The following is a 23,103-nucleotide window of genomic DNA, read 5'->3' on the forward strand; positions in this document are numbered from 1 at the left end:
TTATGGCGTCAAAAGGTGAAAGAAAACCTAGAAAAAAACCTACCCACGAGAGAAGTTCAGAAAACAGGGGAACGAGGAAATGAGAAGGGAAGAGTAAAATGCAAAAATGTAAATAGTCCCAGGCAGTAATATCAGTATAAAAAGTCAAGAGAAAGAGCCATCGATGAAGAAAAACCATACCTTTGGATGATCGAAGTAATGAAGGTTTGGGGTCTGAGGAGAGAGATCAGAGAAACTTTCGAGAGGAAGACGAAAGAGTGAATGAGAGTTCAAGTGATGGAACAATGACTGAAGCGCGCGTTTTCGAAACATATAACGTAAACTTGAGAAGCGCAAAAGACGTTAAGTCGTGACCGTGTGATTGGGCCACGTGTCAGAAGATTACCGCGTGACTCAAGGTATCACGTCATAGCGCAGGAACGTCCCATCACTAGAATGCCACGTAGGACGGTAGGACGCCTTAGTCTTTTCACTGAAAATGGTGTTTTCAGCTCAAGACTGGGGGGCTTGTGTACCGACACGTCCTCAGGTGTTGACCAAAGTCAACACTTGGTGGGACCCATCAAAGGCACAGAGGGATGAGAAGGGAGACGGTCAGGCCCTGGGCGTTGACCGGCCTCGGGTGTGAGTAGGCTCGAACCAGGAAGCGCCTACAGATAGGTGGGACCACCCCCCCGATGCCCACGGGTAAGAGTGACCGTGGAGGGGGCGGCATGGTAGGCGGCATGGTAGGCGGCACGGTAAGGGCGTGGAGTCGGGCCTCGGTACCTCAGAAGAGTAATAAGAGAAGAGTAAGGTGGCTTCAAAGCCATATTCCCAGTAACAGTAGGGAGAGACCCAACTCGCGAAGTACCTATGCATGAGGCATGGAGACACGGCAGTACGTGCCACCTTTGGAGAACCACTAGGACAGATATGACCCGGGAGAGGGCCACGTTCCAGGGGATAATCTACATGCATGGTACGTGAGAAGGGCAGAGATACTCCCAGGGCGAGTGACTAGAGGTTGGGGCGCATGAGTTGGGACCCAAGTAGTCACTCCCCGCGCCAGATGCACTTCGAGAAGGGAAACTTACACGCTGAGATTTCCCTAAGTTAGGGGACAACGCTGTAAGGCTTTCCGCGCTAAGTTACGCTTAAGTCATAAGGAGACACGTGGCAGAAGCACTAAAACCGAAGGTATATAAGCTTTTCTGAAAGGCTTAGAGAGGTACATTTTACAGATTCTAAGTCATTTACGCTTACACATTGTATGCACGAGTGACTTGGGAACGAAGAAGAAGGAATCCTTGATACGCAGGTCTTAGCTACGCATGAAGATCGATTTGGTCAACCGGCAGGAACAATATTCTCATTTATAGCTTGTCTTTGGGTGATCATAAAATGCATGTTAGACAAGTGTTGGAAACCCTTAGGAAAGAACATTTGTATGCTAACTTGCTAAATGTATGTTTGCGCTTGATCATATAGAATTCCTTGGGTTTGTTGTAAGTAGTAAAGGGGTACATGTAGATCAAACAAAGGTTGTAGCAATTCAACATTGGCCAACACCCACCAATGTGAACGATGTACGAAGCTTTCATGGCCTTTCTTCTTTTTATAGAAGGTTTGTGAAAGACTTTGGTACAATTGTCGCACCTCTCAATGACATAGTAAAAAAGGATGTGGTTTTTAAGTGGGGAGAAGAGCAACAAAAGGCTTTCGAAATTTTGAAGGAAAAATTAACTAATGCTCCCATCTTAGCCCTTCCTAATTTTACTAAAACATTTGAGATAGAATGTGATGCTTCTAGTATAGGCATTGGGGTTGTTCTCCTTCAAGAGGGTCACCCCATAGCTTATTTTAGTGAGAAATTGAAAGGAAGTCATCTCAATTATTCCACTTATGATAAAGAATTATATGCACTTGTTAGAGCTTTGTATACTTGGCAACATTATCTTTTTCCTAAAGAATTTGTGATTCATAGTGATCATGAATCTCTTAAATATTTGAAAATCCAAAACAAGCTTAATAAGAGGCATGTTAAGTGGGTGGAATTTCTTGAGCAATTTTCTTATGTGATCAAACACGAGCAAGGCAAAATTAATGTTGTAGCCGATGCACTTTCTAGACGCAATACCTTGTTAAATCTTTTAGATACCCAATATCTTGGGTTTGATCACATCAAGGAACTTTATCATGATGACCTTGATTTTTCTCTTGTCTATCAAGAATGTGCTAAGGGAGGACACAAAGATTTTTTCATACAAGATGGATTTCTTTTTAAAGGTAAACGACTTTGTGTGCCCCAAAGCTCTATTAGACAATCTCCTGTTAGAGAAACGCATGAGGGTGGATTAATGGGACATTTTCGGGTAGCCAAAACTTTAGATATTTTGCATGAGCATTTCTTTTGGCCTCATATGCGAAAATCCGTTCATAACTTGTGTGATAAATGTATAGCATGTCGCAAGGCTAAATCTAGAGTGCAACCCCATGGTTTATATACCCCTCTTCCTATCCCCACAATGCCTTGGGTTGATATTTCTATGGATTTCTTCTTAGGACTACCCAAGACATCGAAGTGTAAGGATTCCATCTTTGTGGTAGTGGATCGTTTTTCTAAAATGGTTCATTTTATTCCATGCCACAATGTGGATGATGCGTGTCATATTGCAAATCTCTTCTTTAAGGAAGTTGTTCGTTTATATGGACTTCCTAGAAGTATAGTATCCGATAGGGATTGCAAGTTCTTGAGTCACTTTTGGAAGACCTTATGGGGGAAACTTGGCACAAAACTTTTATTTTCTACTACTTGTCACCCCCAAACTGATGGTCAAACTGAGGTGGTCAATAGAACTTTGGGCCAAATGTTGCGATGCTTTATTTCCGGGAATCCAAGGGTTTGGGAGAATTTACTACCACATGTTGAGTTTGCTTATAATCGAGTAGTAAATTCTACCCCATCCCACTCTCCTTTTGAGGTTGTGTATGGGTTCAACCCCCTAACACCTCTTGATCTTCTTCCAATTCCTATACTTGATGATGTATTATGCAAGGATGGTTTTGAAAAGGCTTCTTTTATAAAAGATTTGCATAATGACATCAAGTTACAAATTGAGAAGAAAGTTGGCAAGTATCTTGAACATGCCAACAAAAGGAGAAAGGCATTATTGTTTGATGTTGGTGATTGGGTTTGGCTTCACTTGAGAAAGGATCGTTTTCCTAATCAAAGGAAGTCCAAACTTATGCCTCGTGGACATGGACCTTTTCAAGTCCTAAAGAGGATTAATGATAATGCTTATGAGTTAGATATGTCTGATACGTTTCTTGGTAGTCATACTTTTAATATCACTGATCTAACTCCTTTTTCTGTAGGTCTTCAGAATTCGTGATCGAATTCTCTCCAACTCGGGGAGTATGATGGAGATCAAGAAGAAGAAGAGAATGAGGTTGAAGTTCAAGATGCTCAAAGACACATTAGCTCATCATCCTTTTTACCTCAAAGGATTACAAGGAGCAAAGCTAAGGAGTTAGGTAGTAGGCTTCAAATGTTTTCTCTTTTTATAGTTTCTTTTGTATAAATTGAAAAACATATAGAGTAGTGTTTAAGAAGGTGCTAAAGAGAGGGAAACCTAAGACACCTCCTTTGTATAGCACCTTTAGGCGTTAGCTTTTAGGAAAGATCCAAAAAGGTGCCTTTTCACTCTCCTTTAGGCGCTAGAATAGGAAGAGTTAGAAAGTCACCTTTCAAAGCTTCTCTTGTAAGCTTCCTTGTACTTGTGACCGGTCCTCCTCTCTATAAAAGGAAGTGGCGTGTACATTTCCAAGAGCTCCAACCACATAAGTTTCCTTGTTCTTTTCATCTTCTTCTTCCATCTCCATTCCAAAACAAACTCTAAAACATGTCTTTGTTGTTTCTTGATATTTCAATCGGTGGAACTTGTTTGTCTTGTGTTTATATTCAGTAGTTTCATTTGGTTTGTTCTTCTTGTGGTTTTAATTGTGTTTCTTTGAGTTTTAATCGGTGCATTTGTGTTGTTTCTTGTTTCAATCGGTTCTTATGTCCAAAAATGGGTTTCTTTGTGAGTTTGGCTTGGTTACTTGTGTTTTGGTGAGTTCTTGAATGATAAGAACATTGATCCAATTCTTAAAAAGTGCCTAATCATATTCCAACTCTTATTGAATCCATAACATGTTCATATCATATCTCTATCATGTTAGTGGAATCATATTAGTATATTCTCGTGAAAGTTGTTAAACGAGTAAGCTATAAAGAGGCTTGAGACCCCAAGTAAAGGTTGTTGTTGTTTCTGAATACTATGAAACCGAATACCTATCTTATTTTAGTAAGTTCTCATTGACTTGATCTTCAGAGTGTAATCAACAGGTAGAGTCTCCGTTGTCCTAACAGAATCACGTTCCAGTGCAATGAGAAGACGCAGAAGAAAATCTAGAGAAGACTGGTTAGAAGCGAAACTTTTCACTCAAGTCAACCGACAAGAAAGTCAATCAGCGAAAACACTTATCTATTTTATATAAATGTTAAAAGGACAAAATTAGTAATTTTAAATTAAAAAAAAATCAAAATATATCTTTAGAAAAAAATTTCTCACTCTAAACATTCCTCCAATGAGTCTAAACATTCCTCCAATGAGTCGATACAAGTAGGCCAAATCTTCACTTGCTGAAATAAGTATTCTAAATTTTTCAAATTCTAAAATCTCTTTTTTGAGAATGTTTTTCAGAATTTCATTTTCAAAATACAAAAACTTTATTCTAAATTTTCTTTTCCAAATGTATTTTTTAATTTTAGATTTTCAATTCCGTGAAGATTATTTTTGAAATTTGCATAAGTTGAATTGCCCTTTAAATATAACTTAAATTGTCCTATCATCATAAAAAGTTAAAGACACTACCATAAATCATTATCAGTACCAATACTGTGTACCAACAACTTAAAAACATGCTATATTCCTTCATTGGAGAGCAAACAAAGGTTCAATACACCCCAGTTATCAAATCCATTCTATTGAAGAATTTTTTTTATCATGCACAAGCTTGAACTGTTTAGTTATAGATTAATCTATTCAAAACTTATACTGTTTAGTTATAGATTAATCTATTCAAGTTCGTTCCTACATGATTGAAAAAACCTCAATTTAGAGAGGAATACAACTAATTTTGAGCTGTTGAAACATATTTGTGATTTATACGGTACCTCAATTAATTAGTTCCCGATTACATTAGCTAGTGTTTTTTTGGAAAGTATGAAAATGAATTGTAAATTTAAGGCAAACAGAGTCAATTCTCATTGATAGCCATGACCCATGTCCAGGATTGAATAGTGAATACATACAAGAACATCGTTGTCAATTTCTGAGTATTGGCAGAAGCAAGTCGACCTTCTATAAGGTCTTAACATTTCAATAATTTGATATATACATAAAGTAGGGTAGAAAACACTTGATTTCACAGCTGTACAACACTTGATTTTGCTACTTTCCTTCATTTCTGGAAATACCCCAATATATACCTGTCCAAAAATTAACAGGTAACATACTCATAAATTCCCCACATTCTTCTTCAGAACTCACCCTGTCATCACATGAAAATTTTCAACATACCATTAGACAGTCAAACTACAAAAGAAGCATGATTCCCTTCTATTTTTAAAACATCAAATTTCAAATGTTTAAATATACGAAATCAATTCCGGATATAGCTACCTAACAAGCTAATTAGTGTTCATGGGCTGATTTACGAAGATTTGCAAGTTTGTCTCTCCATGTAGCTGCAAAAGCGCCACTATAGTGCTTTAGGAATTCCATTACACAATCAAAACACATACAATCATATGCAAAAGATATTTCACCTGCATCTTTAAATCTTTCTTGTTCGATAGCTATATGCATATTATGCATCATACTTAGTTCTTGAGCTACCAAATCTGGACCATCTACAGGGCTGTAGAAAACATATAAAGTTTAGACTCAGATGACAAACAAAATGCAAAGGAGTTTGGTCTTGCAGTGCAGTAACTCCTACACAGAATTTATAGCTGCAAATTTGGCATAAACAAAGGAACTATGTAATACCTGTCAAGCAATACATCATATATAGCCTTTTTATTACGCACTCTTCCCATTCCATAACCAATTCGGATAGCATCTGTGAAAACAATTTGTTTACTTACATATATTGGAGCCTGCACAAATCAACTTTAAAATCATACAAGTGGATTTTCTAACATCAATGCACAAAATGCATTTTGCTAGGAGTTCTGCATTAGAATAGATGAGCTATAGTTTTTGTTGATTCTTGCTCAATATATTTTTATAAGAAATATTGGCAAGGTGAACATAGCATTCATACCTTGCATCTATTTGCAAGGTTAATAGCATCTGAGGGACGTGCATCCACACTGACTAGATCACTTTTCGCTGGCTGAAGGAATTAAAAAGTTTTATAATGAAAGAGAAGATAAAGGTGTTTTTTTATCATTTATGAATTGAAAAGTTTTCAAAACCTGACTAAGGTACAATCTAGCAAAGTAAGTGCTGACCACTCTCTCTGTAATTCTCACCATTATCACCTGAAAGTGTAAATTGAATTGAATTATTCATTTGATACCAAACGTGTAATTGAAAATTGAATTGAATTGAAATGGATGTTTAATTTGCAAAATGAGTTCAAGATCAAGGCCATTTTTAGGCACATAGAGATACATATAATTTGCAAGAAGAATGCATAAGAACGGAAAGGTCCAAGGCAAATCTCCTACATACAGGCGGAATCTAATGAATGCAAGGTAAAAACAGGAAGCTAAAAGAATGATGTGGAATACTACTCGTTGCTGCAATTTTAATAAACCTATAATGCAAGCATCAGGACCAAAAAAATTAAAAGAAAAGAAAAAAAGCAGTAATTGATAACATATCCACAGGCGTCAATGTAAAGTGGGAAATGCTCAGCTTCATACTTCATGGTCTAGTCTTCCAACTAGGTTTTTCACAAACTGGAACTGATCAGGACAATCCTGTAATATCACCACATGCTAAGCATCAATAATCACAATAACAAAAAAAGTACACAACTTGAACAACCACAGGGACCAGTTTGAAAAATTACCTCACTTTCTCGTTGAAATTCCGCATCCATAAGTTTCTCGATAGCAATCTGTCCTGAACCAACAAAGGTACAAAGTTAATAAAACTTGAGTTTTCCAAAATATTCAGGAAAAATTAAACAAACTAAAAAGCACGTCTACACATGTGACACCTACCTACAACAATGGGCAGTATATAGTCTCCATCACAAGAAATCCTGAGAAAAATCGTAGGGTTCTGGAAACGCTGTAGAAAGCCATGTCTCAATAAGCTACTATCCGTTCTGGACAAGGGAATTGACGGTGTAGACGATTTCCATTGAAACTCCGCTTGGAATCTTTTCTTCCACATATGATAGTGCGAGAACGTTTCTGCGCTAGTTTAAGTAATTAAAATTTCAGGCATTCATTCATACACATGGATAGACCTAAACGATGAAAACAACAAGAGTTACTAAAACACACTACTGTAATACAATTAATCCATTACAATTCGCAATCAACCTTTTGGTTTTTGAGAAAGCAGAAAAAGTGAAAAACACGAAAAAGCATTGTGTTTATTTGTACAATCGCGATCGACGCTTGAGAGTGAGTAACCTGAGAGAAGGAGAGAGGCTTCGAGATAATCGTTGCTGAGAGAATCGTCGGAGCTGGATCTGCGGTGAGAGGAATTGCAGGAAATGAGGATGGATCTGCGGCAGCGTAAGCGGCGAGACCGGAGCGAAGGGATGTGAAGCGGCGAGAAATCCACGGCGACAGAGTTCGGAGCGGAGCGGGCGGTGGTTACGGCGGCATTCGTGTGATCAGCGGCGGCGGAGCCCACGCCTGATACGGTGCGGACGCAGAATCTTGAACCCAGCATTTTGTATCGAAACGACGACGTAGATGCTGGGAAGAGAAAAGATAGAGCGAAGAGGGTGAGATGCGATTCTGAGAGGGAACAGGTTTTCGGAGACAGTGGAGTTGATGTTATTATTGTAATACTTAATTATGTGCTTATCTTTATTTAATTACATTTAATTAAATTAAACCCCATTTTATTCCCTTTGTTGTGGATCATATTCTTCTCCTGCCATTGCTAACTATTCTTTGCTTTTATCACACTCATGCACCAACTAAAAAACAAAAAATGGGTTTAAACTGCCAATTAATTAAATATCATTGATCTATGTAGATAAGACGTTAGATAAAATATTTTTTCTTAAAATATTCTCTCTCTTTGTAACATCAATGTCTATGTTTCTATCTTTTTTTCTTTGTTATCTTTATGTTTTCAAATTTAGCTGTTACCAAAGTGGATCTCATTCTGACAAGTGTCCTTTTGTTTGGACAACTAAGATATTTTGACCCAGTTATGTTCTCTGCTTCATTTCACTGTTAAGCAAACAGTTTGGAGAAAGAAATATCTTTTGTTTTTTCCAATTAAATTAAATAAGAATTCGTGAATAAAATTATTTTTTGTAGTTATCATATCTTGAATAACAAATGTTATATATAAATATAGCAATATTATATATAAATATAGCACTACCACTTGTATTTATCTCAATGCATAATATATATTATTATACTAGTACTTATTCTCAGACAAAAAAAGAATCAAAGTATTTATGTTAAATAAAATTTTAATTTAGTGCCAATTTATTTTTTATGTCAAGAATATGCTGCGGTGTTTAATTTGGTATATATTTAATTTGCCAAGTTATTCTCTACGCCAAACTAGGCAAGCTTTTTGGCAAAATATTGATACTTGAACAAGAATAGATGCTATCTCTCCATGCCAGAGGTGTCATCATAAGCTGGAATTCAGATTATAAAATAACATTTCACACACTTCAAGAAAATATTCTTATAGATGAAACACCATGATTCCCACCCAATATTCTTAAAATGACTTCTGAAGAAAAAAAAAACCATCATTCATAATAAATTGATGAAATTCTCGAACGAAAGTGTTAGTGTATTTTAAATTAATTCATAAAAAAATTATGCAATGGCAGAGGTTCGAGTTTCTGTGATATTTAGTCATGATCCAGAAGAAATCAGAATATGATGATGAAACTTCCATCCATGACCTACTCCTTGGAATTGATTATCCTTACCTATTTTTGCTATTGAATAATCACAAACCTCAATACACAGTATGAATAATATATTTTCTTTCTTCTACTTTCATTTCCTTATAATACACAGTGACACAAAGTACATGGGGCAAACTACAATACCAAGTACCAATTAAATTCATATTTGATCGATTTACACTGCAGTTATGGTTTCCAAAAGTAGCTGCCGAACTCCCCCGCATGGAATTCAACAACAATTTACCTACAATTAAATCCACCCAGTGTATCACAAAAACGATTCAAAGCACCAACCAAAAACATAAAAAAAAATCCATAACAGCACACTGGGAATGACAACGAAATACTTACTGCTTTTGGTTAAGTCACATCACTTCGATTGGAAGTCTTAATCTCTAGCGATTTACCCATTCAGTTCCAACATGCAAGAATCAATGATAGGAAGTAATAATGGAGACACCAGTGACTAAAATCCTTCTTACTTACTTGATCAGCATGAAAAGACGAATAGGTTTAACCAAGGATAAAATGGGTAGAGACACACCATTTGTCACACATGTCAAAGATACTCTTGAGGTTGTTTAAACAACATAATTAACACATATGTTTGGAAACTTTGACCCGAGTAAAGACAAAGGTCAAGTGGAGTTAAACCATCCTGAAATAAACAACAGAGAACTTGCAATTTGAGAACCAATATTAAAGAAGTGACCAGCATTAACCAGGCTAACAAAGAAATTGAACACTCAATCACTATTCCCAAGTTTCTCTCTCTCATTTAATGAGTAACAGCTGATATATAATATATTTGAAGATGAAATTCGATACATGGAAGATGTAAAATTAGTTACATGAAATTCGATACATGGAAGATGTATAATGCTGCATTTGGTTGAGGGAAGAGAAAGGTGTGGAAAGGAAAATAAAAGAATTGAAAGAGAATAGAGTGGAGAAAAGTGTTGTTGGTTGAAGTGGAAAAGAGAGGAAATGAAGGGGATTTGTAAAGGTCTATGTGTTTAGTTTGAACGAAAAGAAAGTGATAGTTTTTGGTCAATTACATATATGATTCAATCCAATCCCTTAGCTGGAACTTCCACTTTCCATTGCACAAAGAGCAAAACTCCAATGGTTGTTGTAATTGATACAGAATTTGATAAACTAACAACTGGGTTAGATAGAGTGGTTGAGGCAATTGTTAGTGGGAATGTGTTGACCGAAATTATGTCACAGGTTGCACTGCATCAAGTTGTAGCTATTGGAAAATGCAATGAATTGATGCATGAACAAGTTACAATCTTGAGGAATAGTTCCACAATACCAGTATCAGAGTTAGATGTGTGGGACATGTTGGTTAAAATGAATTTGCAAGATAAACAACTAATGCATGTTACAAGTTTTTATGCAACAACCAATCTTAAATACGAAGATTGTTTTGGATGTATATTTAAAATGTAATGTATATTTTGAAAGACTTTTGATAGATTTGAAGTGTCATGCATATTTTGGAAGACTCTTGTTAGGCTTGTAGTAGGAAATTTCGGAAGACTGTGACTTCATATTAAACTTATTACACCACTAATGTATATTTTAAATTACTAGTAGTGTTATTGTTATATGTTGTTCTGCACTATAAATGATTTGTCATTAATTCAAATGGTGTATTGTGTAAGGAATTGACTAAGTTTTCATGTAAGGTCAAATTAATCGTTTATAGAACATTTCAATTGATTATTTCGTGCATCTTGGATTTGTTGAAGGTCATAGCTGCCCATTGTATCAATTATAAGTGTCTAATCAATTAAATCATTCATCCTGGACTTTCTATATTTGCGCATTTGACTATATGCCCAACCATAATCAATTGCATCGCGAAAAAATGGGAAAATATTATCAAAAGAAGAAACCAAGAGGTAGTAATATGTAATTGACAAAAAACTATCACTTCACTTTTTTTTATCTTTCAAACCAAATACATATGCCTTTACAATTTCCCTCTATTTGTTCTCTTTTTCCGCTTTATTTTGATTCAACCAAACATCCTTTTTTCCCACTCTATTTCCTTTCAATTATTTTCTTTTCCACACTTTTCTCTTTCCTCAACCAAGCTCAGCAAAAATAAGAAATTCCTCAATTACAGCAGCAACAAAACCATCCTTACCTTATCTGAGGTCAGCTATTTAACAGATCATGCTCAAACAAAAACCAAATTTTCAATAAAACTAAATTCCATCATGTCATAAAGATTTCACAAAACTGTGTCCTTGACCCAGGCTTTGAAACAACTATGTAAAGTTTGGCAAAAACACATTAGATTGGCAAAGTTTAACAATTCAACAATAAATTATGAATTTTTTTCTTCAACAACTAAATTTTTTTAATGACTTTGGAAATGCTTCCCTGGTTTACAGGAAAATCTAAAATCGTCTCAATTTCTAAATTGTGATTCGGGGTTTGGATACTAAAATGGCCTTTCCTTCAGATGACCTAACTGGTTGGTATGACAGAGAGAAACAATCTAAATAGCAATAACAGTTACTTTTTATGGATTATCCAGTAATAACATCTATATTCAGGTAACATTATGCACAACATCAAGGTCCTTTAACATTTATATTAACGCAGGAAATCAACAGACAATACCTTGTTCCTTAATGTCTTATTGGCACCTTTAAGCAGCAGAAGCCTCACTACATTGGGTTTCTGAGTTTGAACCGCAAGATGTAACGGTGTCCAGCCATCCTGAAAGAGAGTAAGCAAATTAAGTTCTCAGAAGGAACTGAAAATGATTTCAATCTAGATATGCTAACCAGTAGAACAATTGACCATACCTTGTCCTGAAGATTTATATCCACATTATAAAATAAGAGTAATTCAATTGTCTCGGTAGAACCTGTTTGTACAGCATAGTGCATCAAGGTGGCCCCGTCCTGTTCCCATACATAAACAACAAGGTAGATGTATAAAATTATAACCAAGCAACTAATTACTATGCTGTTAGATTAAGATGGGACAATAAGAGTGACAATTTCTCTCAACGGTGGAAGGAAAAACACAAAATAAAAAAAAACTTAGGAAGCAAAGGCTCACATTTGCAACGAAAACAATTAAGTAATTTTTTACTCACTTTATCCCGTACAAAAGGATTAGCTGAGTTTCTCAGAAGATAATTGGTTATGGCCTGCTTTTTACCAATGGCCTTGTGAAGAACAGTCAAACCATCCTGGAAACGAAAATCACTATAATTTAAATCAACAACTTCATAATTTTTATTCTCCCATATGAAAAGTTGGAATTTATATACCTTATCGACTGCATTGATATCAACATTATGCTTCAACAAAGAATCTAAAGGGTAAAATTCTCCACATGAAGCAAATGTGTGCAGTGGAAGCCATTTACCCTGGAAATAATGTCAGTATTAGCCAAATAAATAAATAAATTGTTCACCAAACTCTCTCCTAGGAAGAATCAGAACCCTTTCCATCTCTACACCTTTAGCATGGTTCTGACAAAAAGAAAATACAACATCCAACAACATTATTGTAGCCACAATTAACCAGTCCATACAAGACAGATAAACGGCAACAAAACATCAACAACTACTGAGATTGCTGAACAACATCAATTCGTGCAAAAAGTGATCAATAAGCCTAGTAAGCCATCATAATGAAGGAGAACTATAGAATTTTGTCTTGGCAATAATACAAGCATAATGACGACAAAGCACAAGTCATTGTAATTTGTTCGTCAGACAGAGAAAACTCACTGAAGTAGCAGTAGCCAAGTCCGGCATTCGCTTGTTCAACAAGAACATCTCCTCCTTAGTAATAACAAACAAATTCCGACAACCTATTCATTCAGGCACTAAATTATCAATACCACAATCTCAACACTCAAAAAAGCGATACACATGCAATACTAAGTGATTTTAGCTTCTCTGGAAAATTGATTTTGATCTTAACATAAATTATTAATTTTAAACTGTTGACCTTCATGGGTGGTGTTAGCACAAGGGTTGTAACTCCCGCTGTTGAAAAACTCTAAGACGTCCTCCAAACCCTTCCCCTGAACAACCCCTCTCGGATCCTTAGGCTCTACACGCTCACCATTGAAGTCAGGTTCTGGAACCTTCTCATTGACGGGAAATCTAGAAGGGTTTTTGAGAACCAGAGGATTCAGCCTTTTCAATATGGTCTTCTTAGAATCCTTGTACTCGTTCCAATTCACATCCCCGTAGGGACTCAACCCTTTTACATTTCCTTTTCCCTTCTTCTCCACCGTTCTGTTGAGCCTAATTTTCTCGGCTCCCCTGAAAGGAAACTTTCTTCTCTTCTTCTTGCGCCTCTCGCTAATGGTGATTTTTGTCTCTGCCTGAGCTTTTCTCCACTTCTCCGGAACCAAATTCTCGCGGCTAATGGGCGCTACTTTCTTCCCTGAACCCGCTTTGGGTTTGGGTTTGTTGTTAGAGGTGCGATTGTCGTTTGGGAAAACGGTGTCGTTTTCAAAGATGCCATCATCGAAGACTACGCAGTTGCGGTTTTTTTGGGAGTGGGCGTTCCGTTCGGTGGGGAATTGGAGGGATGGTAGAGATTGGAAGCGGAGGGGAGAGATGGGTAACGGAAAAGTGATAAAGTGAGAGAAGAGTTTGTGAGATTGAGCATTGAACATAAGGGTCGAAAAGTTGAACATGGTGGCTTCCATTTTCAGTTGCTACTACTGCAAATGCTAGCCTAAAACAACCTTGGATCTAAACAAAATTCTAAAACTCGTAAATCAATTATTTGTCGATGATTCTGTACCAAATTTCATTGAATATACACTTCTTGAGTTCCAACCTCAAATTTTGAATCACGTCAAGAAAACATAGCAGCCATTTTTATTCCTTTTTTTTCATATGACTTAACCAATTACTTCACTACCCACACACAACTCTGGTTCAAGTTTTTGTCGAAGACCTTTGATCAAAAGCTAATGACTAGTTCAAAACACTAAATATTCATTTAAAAATTTACATTTCTTAATACTTATTTTTCATACAAACAGAGAATAGATCAAACAACTAACCACGTGTTTAAGATTCAAAATTATATAACCTTTCTAAAAATCAACTTTCTCACCACCATTTATAAGGAAAAAGATTTTTTTCATAAATTGAAATTAATTTATTCATAAGTTAAAAAATATTCAACATGTAAAAAAACTAATTTCATATTTTTTTCCTCCTAAAAGTGTTTATAAAAAAATTACCCAAACAAGAAATCAATTAAGCAATGTGTTTAGCCAAAGTTTTATAACCATGGTATGGTAGCATTTTAATTTGCTCAATCCATTTTTTTAGCAAAACTTAATCAATGTTTGTTTCCTAGCAACAAGCTGACAGAGAAAAAACCACCCATGCCTAGATTTTCCATAAAAGATAATTTATAATAAGAGTTGTTTTCGAATAAAAATATTATTTTAATATAAGTTTCGCAAAAACGAGTTATTTAAATTTAAAGCTGAGATATTAGATATGCTTGGTATATTGAATGAAAATCAAATTTTAAAAAATGGCATGTCATTTTTCTTTTCTTTTTCATGAAAATGTTCCTATTTTCCTATCATTTAAATACATTTTATTGAATATAGTACAATGTTGTACTTGTCCTAAAATTTCCACATGCTGAAGAGTGATAATTGTCTTGCAAAACTTGTCAACGGCTAATCTTCTTTGTTGGTTCAAATCTTTCAAAAGTTGTGTTGTTTCAGGCCCCATCTATCTTTTTGATACATGTCTAACTCGCCTTAGAGGCTGCTTAAACAACTTAATTAGCTCATATGTTCTGGCACTTTGTCCAGAGTAAAGACAGAGGTCAAGTGGAGTTAAACCATCCTGCACAAACAACCAGAGAAATTGCAATAATCAACATAAAAGAAATTGCCAGAATTAAGGACAAAGAAATAGAAGTAACAGGTGAAACTTTTGAAGACACTAGCTGAAACAAAGTTGCATGAAATTAGAGTAACAACAACAAAATTAATCATGGCTTATCCTGCTTAATCAACAACAACCTACTTGACAAATCATGCTCAATCCAAAACCAACTTTTCCATTAAACAGTTAATCTATGTCATAGAGATACCACAACAACAATCCTCTCTGATTCAGACCTTGAGCTGGATATACAAGTTTATCAACAATTATGGGATAGGCAAAGTTAAATAACTCCTCAATCATTTTTGAAAGAATATCTTCAAGAACTAAAATAAATTAATGACATCTGAGTGGTTTTTTTGCTTGAAGGAAAATCTTGTGTTAATATCTCAAATTCAAAATTGTTAATAAAGATTGGATATCAGAATAACCTTTCATTCAAATAACCTAATTACATATGACAGAGACAAACCTTCTAAATACCAACAAAAGCTGATGGTCGTATCAATGACCCATTTGAAACATCTACATTCAGCTAAAATTATGCAAGACACCAAGGTTTTTTAACATTGATAGAATAAAGCAGGAAATCAATAAAAAAACTACCTTGTTTCTTGATGTCTTATCAGCACCTTTAATCAGCAGAAGCCTCACTAAATCTGTTCTCTGAGCTTGCACAGCAAGATGTAATGGTGTCCAGCCATACTAACACAGAGAAAATGAATTATGTTCTCAAACAGCTCAGCATAAAATATAAGAGGTAGATAAAATAACCAAGAGAAAAATCAATCATACGTTGTCCTGGAGATTTATATCCACATTATACAGTAAGAGTATTTTAATTGACTGGGAAGAAGCTGTTAGTACAGCATAATGCATCAATGTGGCTCCCTCCTGTTTTCAGAACATAAACAACAAAATAGATGCATAAACATATCAGTAACAGGCAACTAAGGCTTAGGAGAACAATATACTGTTAGATTAAGATGGAACTACAACAGTAACAATTTTTGAATGAGTACTTTTTACTCACTTTATCCAGTACAAAGGGGTTAGCTGAGTTTCTAAGGAGATAATTGGTTATGGCCTGCTTTTTTCCAATTACTGCTCTCTGAAGGGCAGTCAAACCATCCTGGAAACAAAGTAAATCAATAAAATAAATAGAGGACTCCTGCATTCCAATCTCCCCTATGAAAAGTTAGAACTGCAATACCTTATCCACAGCATTAATATCGACATTATGCTTCAACAGAGCATCTAAAAGGTCAAATTCTCCACAAGCAGCAAGAGTGTGCAGGGGAAGCCATTTATCCTGAAAATAATATTAGTATTGACCATTAAAAAAATTGAGAATATTCACCAAAGGCTACAAGTGAATCAGAACCATCTTTCCTCCTTTCACCTTTATCACACGAAAAACAATTGCAAAAATGTTTCTATGACCTGAGTATCCAGTCCAACAGGACTGACAACACCATTAGCTGAACAAAAAATCACAACAACTTCTACTTAAGAAGAACTAGAGAATTTTGTTTCAACATGAACAAAAATATAAGGACAGTAAAATATCAGTCATTTTTTTCCTTCCTAACATAAAACTTACTGAAGTAGCCGTTGCCAAGTCTGGCACCTTCTTATTCAATAAAAGCTTCTCCTCCTTGGTAAACAACTTCCGCTTACCTATTCATGCAGGCACGAAAGAATTAGAACAACGATCCCAACAGTTGAAAAATTCCATACACATGCGACGAGATGAATGCAACAAATAGTGAATGAAATCATTCATTTGATCACAGTGCAATTTCTAAACCCGCATTGTCACTTATTAACAACCATGAGATGCAGCAACAGTGCACTAACGATTAACCAGTTAGACCCTATCTGAGTAAACTTCTAAAATAAACACTTATCAGAAGATAAAAGAAGGATAAAATGAATTAAGCTTGGAAGGTAAGTTAAATTTAACTCATGGAACCTGCTAATTTTAACTCTTCTCCCGACAGTGTTATTCGAAAAAATATCTAAACCAAAGCATTAATTTTCACTGGATTAGTTCATATCCCAAAGAACAGTAAGTTATCCAACGCAAGTAGCAAAACAAGAGCAAACAAGAACAAAACCACCAAAATGTAGCCAATAGAGCACAAGTGTAGAAAAAAACCAACAACTCATTTATGTACCTTGAAGGGTTTTAGCAGCAGGGTCATAGTTTTCACTATAGAAAAACTCAGTGACATCCTCCAAACCCCTCCCATAAACAGCCCATCTAGGATTCCTGGGCTCCACACGTTCGCCACCGTTCAATTCAGGTTCAGGGTCTTCTTCACCACGATTCAATTCAGGTTCAGGTGGAGGAACCCCTTCTTTCACCGGAGAAGTAGAAGAATAATCGAGAAGCTTCATCTGCGCCAGTTTGGCCTCTTTATAAGCCTTGTAGTCATCCAAGTTCATATCCCTAAGGGGAATCAACCCTATTCTCTTCTTTTCAACCTTGCTGTTGAACTCCATTTCCCGCGCTATCTTGCGCCTATCCCTCTTGGTGATGTTTATCTCCGCCTGAACCTCTCGCCATTTACCCGGAACCAAATTCTCGCCCACGTTCTCCTCCACCTTTTTCCTCGAAGTGGGTTTGGGCTTGGGCTTGGGCTTATCGACGATGAGAGTGTCGGAGGTTTGGAAAAAAGGGTCATCGAAAACGCCTTCCTCGAATACGACGCAGTCGCCGATGACGTGTTCTTCAGAATCGTCGTATTGGGGCGTTGGGTGCAGTGATGGCGAGAGAGAGCGGAGATTGAAGTTTCTTGGGAAGTGGAGAGTTTGTGACAGTTTGAAGTTGCGTGAGGTGGAAACGGGTAAGGGAAAGAGGAAATTGTGAGGTTGAGGATTCAGGACAATCGCAGAAACATGAAACATGCTCGCTTCCATTACCATACCAGCTTGTTGCTTTGCTTCTCCTCAACCCTGTCTCTTCTTTAGCTCATAAGATTCAATCATCTCTCATATTGTGTAAATAACCATTTTACCTACCAATTTTTTTTTCCCTTTAACTTTATCACTTCATGTGATCTTAATATTTGAACTTAATTATTTATTATCCTTTTTTATTTCTGAATTTAAAATATTAGTTTTAGTTAATTTAATTATTTACTTTTAGTTTATTTTTAAAATTTAAGCATTTACTGATATTTCAAATTATTTTCAGAGATTAAAATGATATTAAATGATTAATTGCTTTCAAGAACTATAAGACCAAAAAGTGTCCACTAAAGAATTTTTTTAATATATTTAGGAAGATAATATTATTTACCTTAAAATGTAATTTTATTTATTTTATATTAATTTTTAAATTGATAAACAAAATTTTCTTATTTCTTTCTTCAATTTTACTTTTTTTTTCTCCTTATTTTTGTCCTTCTCTTTATACTTTTACGATTTGACAAAATAATGAGATTGATCGTATAATAAGTTGATATCGACTAATTTAATGGTCTAATTTGAACATCATTATACACAGAAAGACGCACAACAACGTTGGCAACCTACTACTACTTACTATCTTGTCCATGATACTCTTGACTCATACTTAACATTTGGGATTTAAGATTAAACATTTAGGCTTTTATGATATTATTATATTGTTGTATTTAGATTATGAGTTATATCAATTCGTTATGAGATATCTAGAGTCCGCCTATTGAAAGTCTAAATAATATGCATAAAGTTTTAAATTTAATTTTTGTTTATTATCATTGTAAGAGAATATTGTATATGTTCAAAGTAAATTGTATATACTCAAAGTAAATAAAATAAAAAAACAATTTAGATTTTTCTCTGAATTCGAACGAACATGACATTGGGAATGGCTTTATTAATGTCAGGACTTTTAATATTAATAACATTAATACCATTATAGACAAATAGTTTACCAGTTTAGTGAAATTCGTTATTAAATTTTATTTTAATTTAAACTTTAAAAATATACAATTATCATACTAAAGTTTAAACTTACAATTTTTTCCATATATTATTTAAAATCCCCCCAACAAGATCCTAATTTTTTTTTTAAAAATATCAATTTGATTGATATCTCTTTAACTTAATTATTTTTCTAATATTTTATTAACCTTTTATTGTATTATTGATTATTGATAATATAATATTTGCCAACTTTAAAAAATTATACTTTTAATGAGCGACCATAACTTCAGTTAAAAAATAATCAACAAAAAATATTTATGTCACATTACTTTTCAAACTCACCATATTTAGTGTATATATATTTGTCTACATATCTTGTAAGAATCAACGTTTTATAATTTTTCAAAATTAAAAATTACGTATTATACTTAAATTTCGATTATCAATTATTAAGTATGGCTATCTTTTTCCAAAACCTCTCTCTATAGTAAAATACTCTTAAAACTATACTGAAAAAGACAAATCATAAACAACAAAATACCACAAGCGTAGAAATTTGAACAAAACCGTACCAAAATTACTTATATAATAAACCTGCACCTGGCCACGCCACCCAATAATCCCGACCCAAAATTTAGCTAAGTTTCCGACTTTGTTTGGTAGTACGAATAACGAACAGAAAAATATCAGACAAAGTGGAGTTTTACCGAGTAGATCCATTTGGACAATAAATTATGAATTATACAATCTAGTTAAGTTTCGAACAAATAAAAGTACGAAAGAAAGTTTTAATAAGAGCAAACTATTCCCGAAACATGGATACAAACTGATATTCATAAAACAGTTTTTTCCCCTTCCATCTTCAAGACATCACCTAGATCCACGAGCAAACCTCCTGTCTGGACTACCATACGGAGAGTATGGAAGTGACCTGGACCTATCCCTCCTAGTTCTTCCAGCATAGGGTGGCGGTGAATGCCTTGGTGAATAATCTCTACCACCACCTCGATAAGGTGAGCGCCTTGGAGATCTTCCACGCTCTCCACGATATGCATGATCATCACGACCAGATCCACCACCTCTATACCTTCCACGGTCACCGCGAAATCCTTCAGAAGAACAGGTGGAGTTCAGTAAAAGTTTATATCAAGCAAACACTGAAGACTAGATAGATTAGCCATTCAAAAGACACTTTCAAACTTACCATAGTCTCTAGTACTTTTCAGGCCAAGATAGTGTCCAGGTGTAGGAGTTCTTGCACGCTTCCTTCGTGACTGAAATAAAATACAGAGGCTCACAATCCTTGGAGTTTATTTGACTAAAAGAAGTGCATAAATAAATCATCCGAGTACCACTGGAAGCAAAATAAGAAGAATCTCGTGATGTCCCTGTTGCCTAAGTAAAATGTACACTTGCACACTATATTTATGTTTGTCCTTTAAAAGAAAGTTTCTACAACGTAAACAGGCTAGCCTATAAGGAAAAAAATTTATATCCACACACATGATTAATGCCAGGTGTGAGATACCATAAAAGCCTGATTAGAAAGTTGTTGATAATGTCCGTTGATTAGTTGAGTTGAAAGTGAATGCTGATGTTGTAAAGTTGTTGGACAATATAGTTGCTATGTGTTTAGTTGATCAGAGGCATTTGATTAGAGCTGTTTAAGCTTGCCATTGATCAAGCTGTATCACTAAAGTTGACATGGATGAACTGATCATCTTTGATTGCTGCCAAAATAGCTGAAGCAATGTATTCTGAATATGACCACAAAACCTTCAAGTTAAGAAGAAAGAAAAGCACAAGTATACTTTAGCAACTACAAGTTAACCAAAGAACACAGTACCCGCTCAACAGTGATATAGCGACCCTCTAAAACTGATTGATTGAGATATTTGATGCAGCGGTTTGCATCCTCAACATTATCCATTGTAATAAAAGCAAAACCTCGTGAAATGCGAGTACGAGGCTCCACCACAAGAAAACAAGAAGAAACCTAACAAAAAAGACAACTATTAACACACATTACAAATATGGGGTTCAGTAGGGAGGAAAATTATATCAGTTAAGTGAAAAGTGTAAATCAAACAACACTCACCTTTCCCTCCTTAGAGAAATGCTCCTCCAGGTCTCTCTCAGTGACCCTTGAAGATAGTCCAGTGACGTAAAGTGTAGTCCCTGAATTTTTAGCCTCCGTCCTGGAACATAATTGAACATATTATAAGCTTTTGACACATTAAACCAGATCAAAGAAGCACAATAGTACTTAATTCAGAAGTACTTCACAATTTAAGATTTATCTTCAGATGGACGCATTATGAACAGATACAAGTAAATCAGAAAGTGGCTAACCTTTCATTACTTCTTGATCTTGATCTGAATAGACCAAAGCACAAGCACAAAAAGGAAAAAGTATTAAACACATTAGAATGGATATAATAATTGTTAAGGGAGGCCAACTCAATAGCCATAACTCATGAATGATAGCTTATTGGCACTAACCTTCCACGACTTCTTGAGCGGGATCGTGGCCTTTGTTTTTCAAATGATCTAGATCGGGACCTAGGCCTAGATCTAGACCTTGACCTCGATCTTGACTGAGCCCTCCATGGGGAAGGGGACCGTGAATTCCTGAAATATTCAATCATTACACAAAAGGACAAACAGTTTCATTAACCAGTAATCTTAGAGTGCCCTCTAAATTCCACATTTAACCATGAGTTTAGAATTAAAAACTTATAAAATCATCTTGTTAACAGATGAATTAAGTGTTAAATATCTTCACAATACCCCCCTATAAAGATGTATCATGAACCCTCTAGGGTTTGGAAGCCAAGAATCCGAGAAAATCTTGACCTAGGTGAATCTCCATTATCATCTCAAGGTTCTCGCCAAGGACAAGGAAATCAAATCCCAAATCCCAAATTGACGTCCTAAGTCATTACTAGAACAACGCTAAATACCTAGGGTAAGCCCTAAACACCAAGCACGGCACAACTAAATGCTTCAGCAATAGCTATAGCCATAACCTAACTTCGGGACCTATCTCCTAGACTAAACTTTGAAAAGAACAAATTCATTAAGAAATCCTTTTCAATGTTTTATTTCATTGTGCATTAGGGTTACAAACACAGACACACACCAAGACATTGTCAAATGCGACACAGTGCATAAGAAATACAGGATTATCATTATTATCATAATCTAGAAGAATTACGGAGTTTACCTTCTTGGTGGAGAATCGGCCTGCAAAATAATTGAAAAATGTAAAAAGTGTTAGAACATCTTCGTGAAGCCATAGAGAAGAATTGAGTGATGGAAATGGATTGATAAGAGGAACATGCCATTTCAACAAGATCTCCGAGTATAGAGCTCTTGATCGGAGATGAAGAAGAGTCACGAATGAGACAACGAAGGGTAAGGGTTTTGTTTTGTCGAATCACAGAGCAACGAATTGACCTTCGATTCATATAGCGAACTGTTAAACGGATCGGGTCACATGGCCGGTCCTTTTTAATCGGACTGGACCCATTACTTTTTTTGTGAGCGATTAAAAAAAAGCCCAAAAATGGCACTACTTCCCGAGATGAGAGGGTTGATTTAGATGTCACCTATTAATATTAAGACGATAAAAGGTTTATTACAATTCTTTTCAGGATAATTCAAACTAATTAATATTTCTATTCTAATGGAAACACATGTCCACTTTTTTTAATGATAATACAAAATTTAATTAAAAAATTAGTTATTATAATAAGCATTAAAATAAAAAATATTATTAAAATTTATATTGAAGTTATAAAAAATGTGAATATTTTTTTTATTAATTTTATAATCTCATATCACTAGATAAAGGGAATACACCATTTAATAATTTCCTTTGATATCATCTTTTAATTGAACAACTTTATCCTTTAATAAATAAAAAATAAAATATTTATTTATTTAATAAAATAAATTTTATTTATTTTAAAATAATTAAGTAATTTATTTTAAAAAAATAATAACTATATAATAATATTATTTTTTTCAAATTATATATATGTATGTTAAATTTTATTAATTTTCTCTTTTAATTAATTATTCATAAAACTAGTAATACT

General features: G+C 35.0%; 4 protein-coding genes across 8 annotated transcripts; all 4 read right to left on the reverse strand.

Moving 5' to 3' along the window:
• Positions 1-5,267: 5,267 nt before the first annotated feature.
• On the reverse strand, positions 5,268-8,200 carry LOC137810919 (bifunctional nuclease 2). 4 transcript variants are annotated; one of them, XR_011080989.1, is made up of 10 exons: positions 7,685-8,200; positions 7,265-7,459; positions 7,111-7,163; positions 6,962-7,018; positions 6,509-6,574; positions 6,355-6,426; positions 6,078-6,150; positions 5,855-5,946; positions 5,709-5,773; positions 5,268-5,577 (listed from the first exon to the last, which is right to left on the reverse strand). XR_011080989.1 is itself a non-coding variant. In XM_068612417.1 (10 exons), the coding sequence occupies exons 1-9, from the start codon at positions 7,947-7,949 to the stop codon at positions 5,721-5,723; spliced, it is 963 nt and encodes a 320-aa protein (XP_068468518.1). In that variant the 5' UTR covers positions 7,950-8,200; the 3' UTR covers positions 5,268-5,577; positions 5,709-5,720. The 4 variants fall into 4 exon arrangements, 2 of the variants coding, with proteins under 2 accessions (XP_068468518.1, XP_068468519.1); XM_068612417.1 differs by having other exon boundaries at positions 6,078-6,187; XR_011080990.1 differs by lacking the exon at positions 5,709-5,773.
• A 979-nt stretch (positions 8,201-9,179) lies between these two features.
• Positions 9,180-14,161, reverse strand: LOC137810918 (ankyrin repeat domain-containing protein, chloroplastic-like). Its single transcript, XM_068612416.1, has 8 exons — positions 13,158-14,161; positions 12,935-13,017; positions 12,470-12,568; positions 12,293-12,388; positions 11,997-12,095; positions 11,809-11,907; positions 9,520-9,826; positions 9,180-9,412 (listed from the first exon to the last, which is right to left on the reverse strand). The coding sequence occupies exons 1-7, from the start codon at positions 13,867-13,869 to the stop codon at positions 9,728-9,730; spliced, it is 1,287 nt and encodes a 428-aa protein (XP_068468517.1). The 5' UTR covers positions 13,870-14,161; the 3' UTR covers positions 9,180-9,412; positions 9,520-9,727.
• Positions 14,162-14,708: 547 nt separating this feature from the next.
• LOC137810917 (ankyrin repeat domain-containing protein, chloroplastic-like) lies at positions 14,709-18,124 on the reverse strand. The gene is made up of 7 exons (XM_068612415.1): positions 17,263-18,124; positions 16,686-16,762; positions 16,296-16,394; positions 16,116-16,214; positions 15,878-15,976; positions 15,689-15,787; positions 14,709-15,040 (listed from the first exon to the last, which is right to left on the reverse strand). Exons 1-7 carry the CDS (start codon positions 18,011-18,013, stop codon positions 14,924-14,926), a joined length of 1,341 nt encoding a protein of 446 aa, XP_068468516.1. The 5' UTR covers positions 18,014-18,124; the 3' UTR covers positions 14,709-14,923.
• Positions 18,125-19,701: 1,577 nt separating this feature from the next.
• Positions 19,702-22,490, reverse strand: LOC137810921 (serine/arginine-rich splicing factor SR45a). 2 transcript variants are annotated; one of them, XM_068612419.1, is made up of 8 exons: positions 22,345-22,485; positions 22,227-22,246; positions 21,503-21,631; positions 21,353-21,376; positions 21,099-21,198; positions 20,847-20,996; positions 20,205-20,274; positions 19,702-20,109 (listed from the first exon to the last, which is right to left on the reverse strand). In XM_068612419.1, the coding sequence occupies exons 1-8, from the start codon at positions 22,468-22,470 to the stop codon at positions 19,871-19,873; spliced, it is 858 nt and encodes a 285-aa protein (XP_068468520.1). In that variant the 5' UTR covers positions 22,471-22,485; the 3' UTR covers positions 19,702-19,870. The 2 variants fall into 2 exon arrangements, 1 of the variants encoding a protein (XP_068468520.1); XR_011080991.1 differs by lacking the exon at positions 19,702-20,109 and adding an exon at positions 20,529-20,757 and having other exon boundaries at positions 22,345-22,490.
• Between the last annotated feature and the right edge of the window lie 613 nt (positions 22,491-23,103).

The sequence above is a fragment of the Phaseolus vulgaris genome, chromosome 2 (assembly GCF_000499845.2).
Source record: "Phaseolus vulgaris cultivar G19833 chromosome 2, P. vulgaris v2.0, whole genome shotgun sequence".
Taxonomy (NCBI): Eukaryota; Viridiplantae; Streptophyta; class Magnoliopsida; order Fabales; family Fabaceae; genus Phaseolus; species Phaseolus vulgaris.

Coding starts and splice junctions, on each gene's coding strand:
- LOC137810919 (XM_068612417.1), bottom strand. CDS start 7,949: ATGCTGGGTTCAAGATTCTGCGTCCGCACCGTATCAGGCGTGGGCTCC. Junction 7,019..7,110: donor AATTTCAACGAGAAAGTGAG/GTAATTTTTCAA, acceptor GTGATATTACAG/GATTGTCCTGATCAGTTCCA. Junction 6,427..6,508: donor CTAGATTGTACCTTAGTCAG/GTTTTGAAAACT, acceptor TAATTCCTTCAG/CCAGCGAAAAGTGATCTAGT.
- LOC137810918 (XM_068612416.1), bottom strand. CDS start 13,869: ATGGAAGCCACCATGTTCAACTTTTCGACCCTTATGTTCAATGCTCAA. Junction 13,018..13,157: donor TGCTAACACCACCCATGAAG/GTCAACAGTTTA, acceptor CTGAATGAATAG/GTTGTCGGAATTTGTTTGTT. Junction 12,096..12,292: donor ATCCTTTTGTACGGGATAAA/GTGAGTAAAAAA, acceptor GTATGGGAACAG/GACGGGGCCACCTTGATGCA.
- LOC137810917 (XM_068612415.1), bottom strand. CDS start 18,013: ATGGTAATGGAAGCGAGCATGTTTCATGTTTCTGCGATTGTCCTGAAT. Junction 16,395..16,685: donor ACTTGGCAACGGCTACTTCA/GTAAGTTTTATG, acceptor TATTATTTTCAG/GATAAATGGCTTCCCCTGCA. Junction 15,977..16,115: donor ACCCCTTTGTACTGGATAAA/GTGAGTAAAAAG, acceptor TTCTGAAAACAG/GAGGGAGCCACATTGATGCA.
- LOC137810921 (XM_068612419.1), bottom strand. CDS start 22,470: ATGAATCGAAGGTCAATTCGTTGCTCTGTGATTCGACAAAACAAAACC. Junction 21,377..21,502: donor CGCTCAAGAAGTCGTGGAAG/GTTAGTGCCAAT, acceptor TGGTCTATTCAG/ATCAAGATCAAGAAGTAATG. Junction 21,199..21,352: donor AGATCAAGAAGTAATGAAAG/GTTAGCCACTTT, acceptor ATTATGTTCCAG/GACGGAGGCTAAAAATTCAG.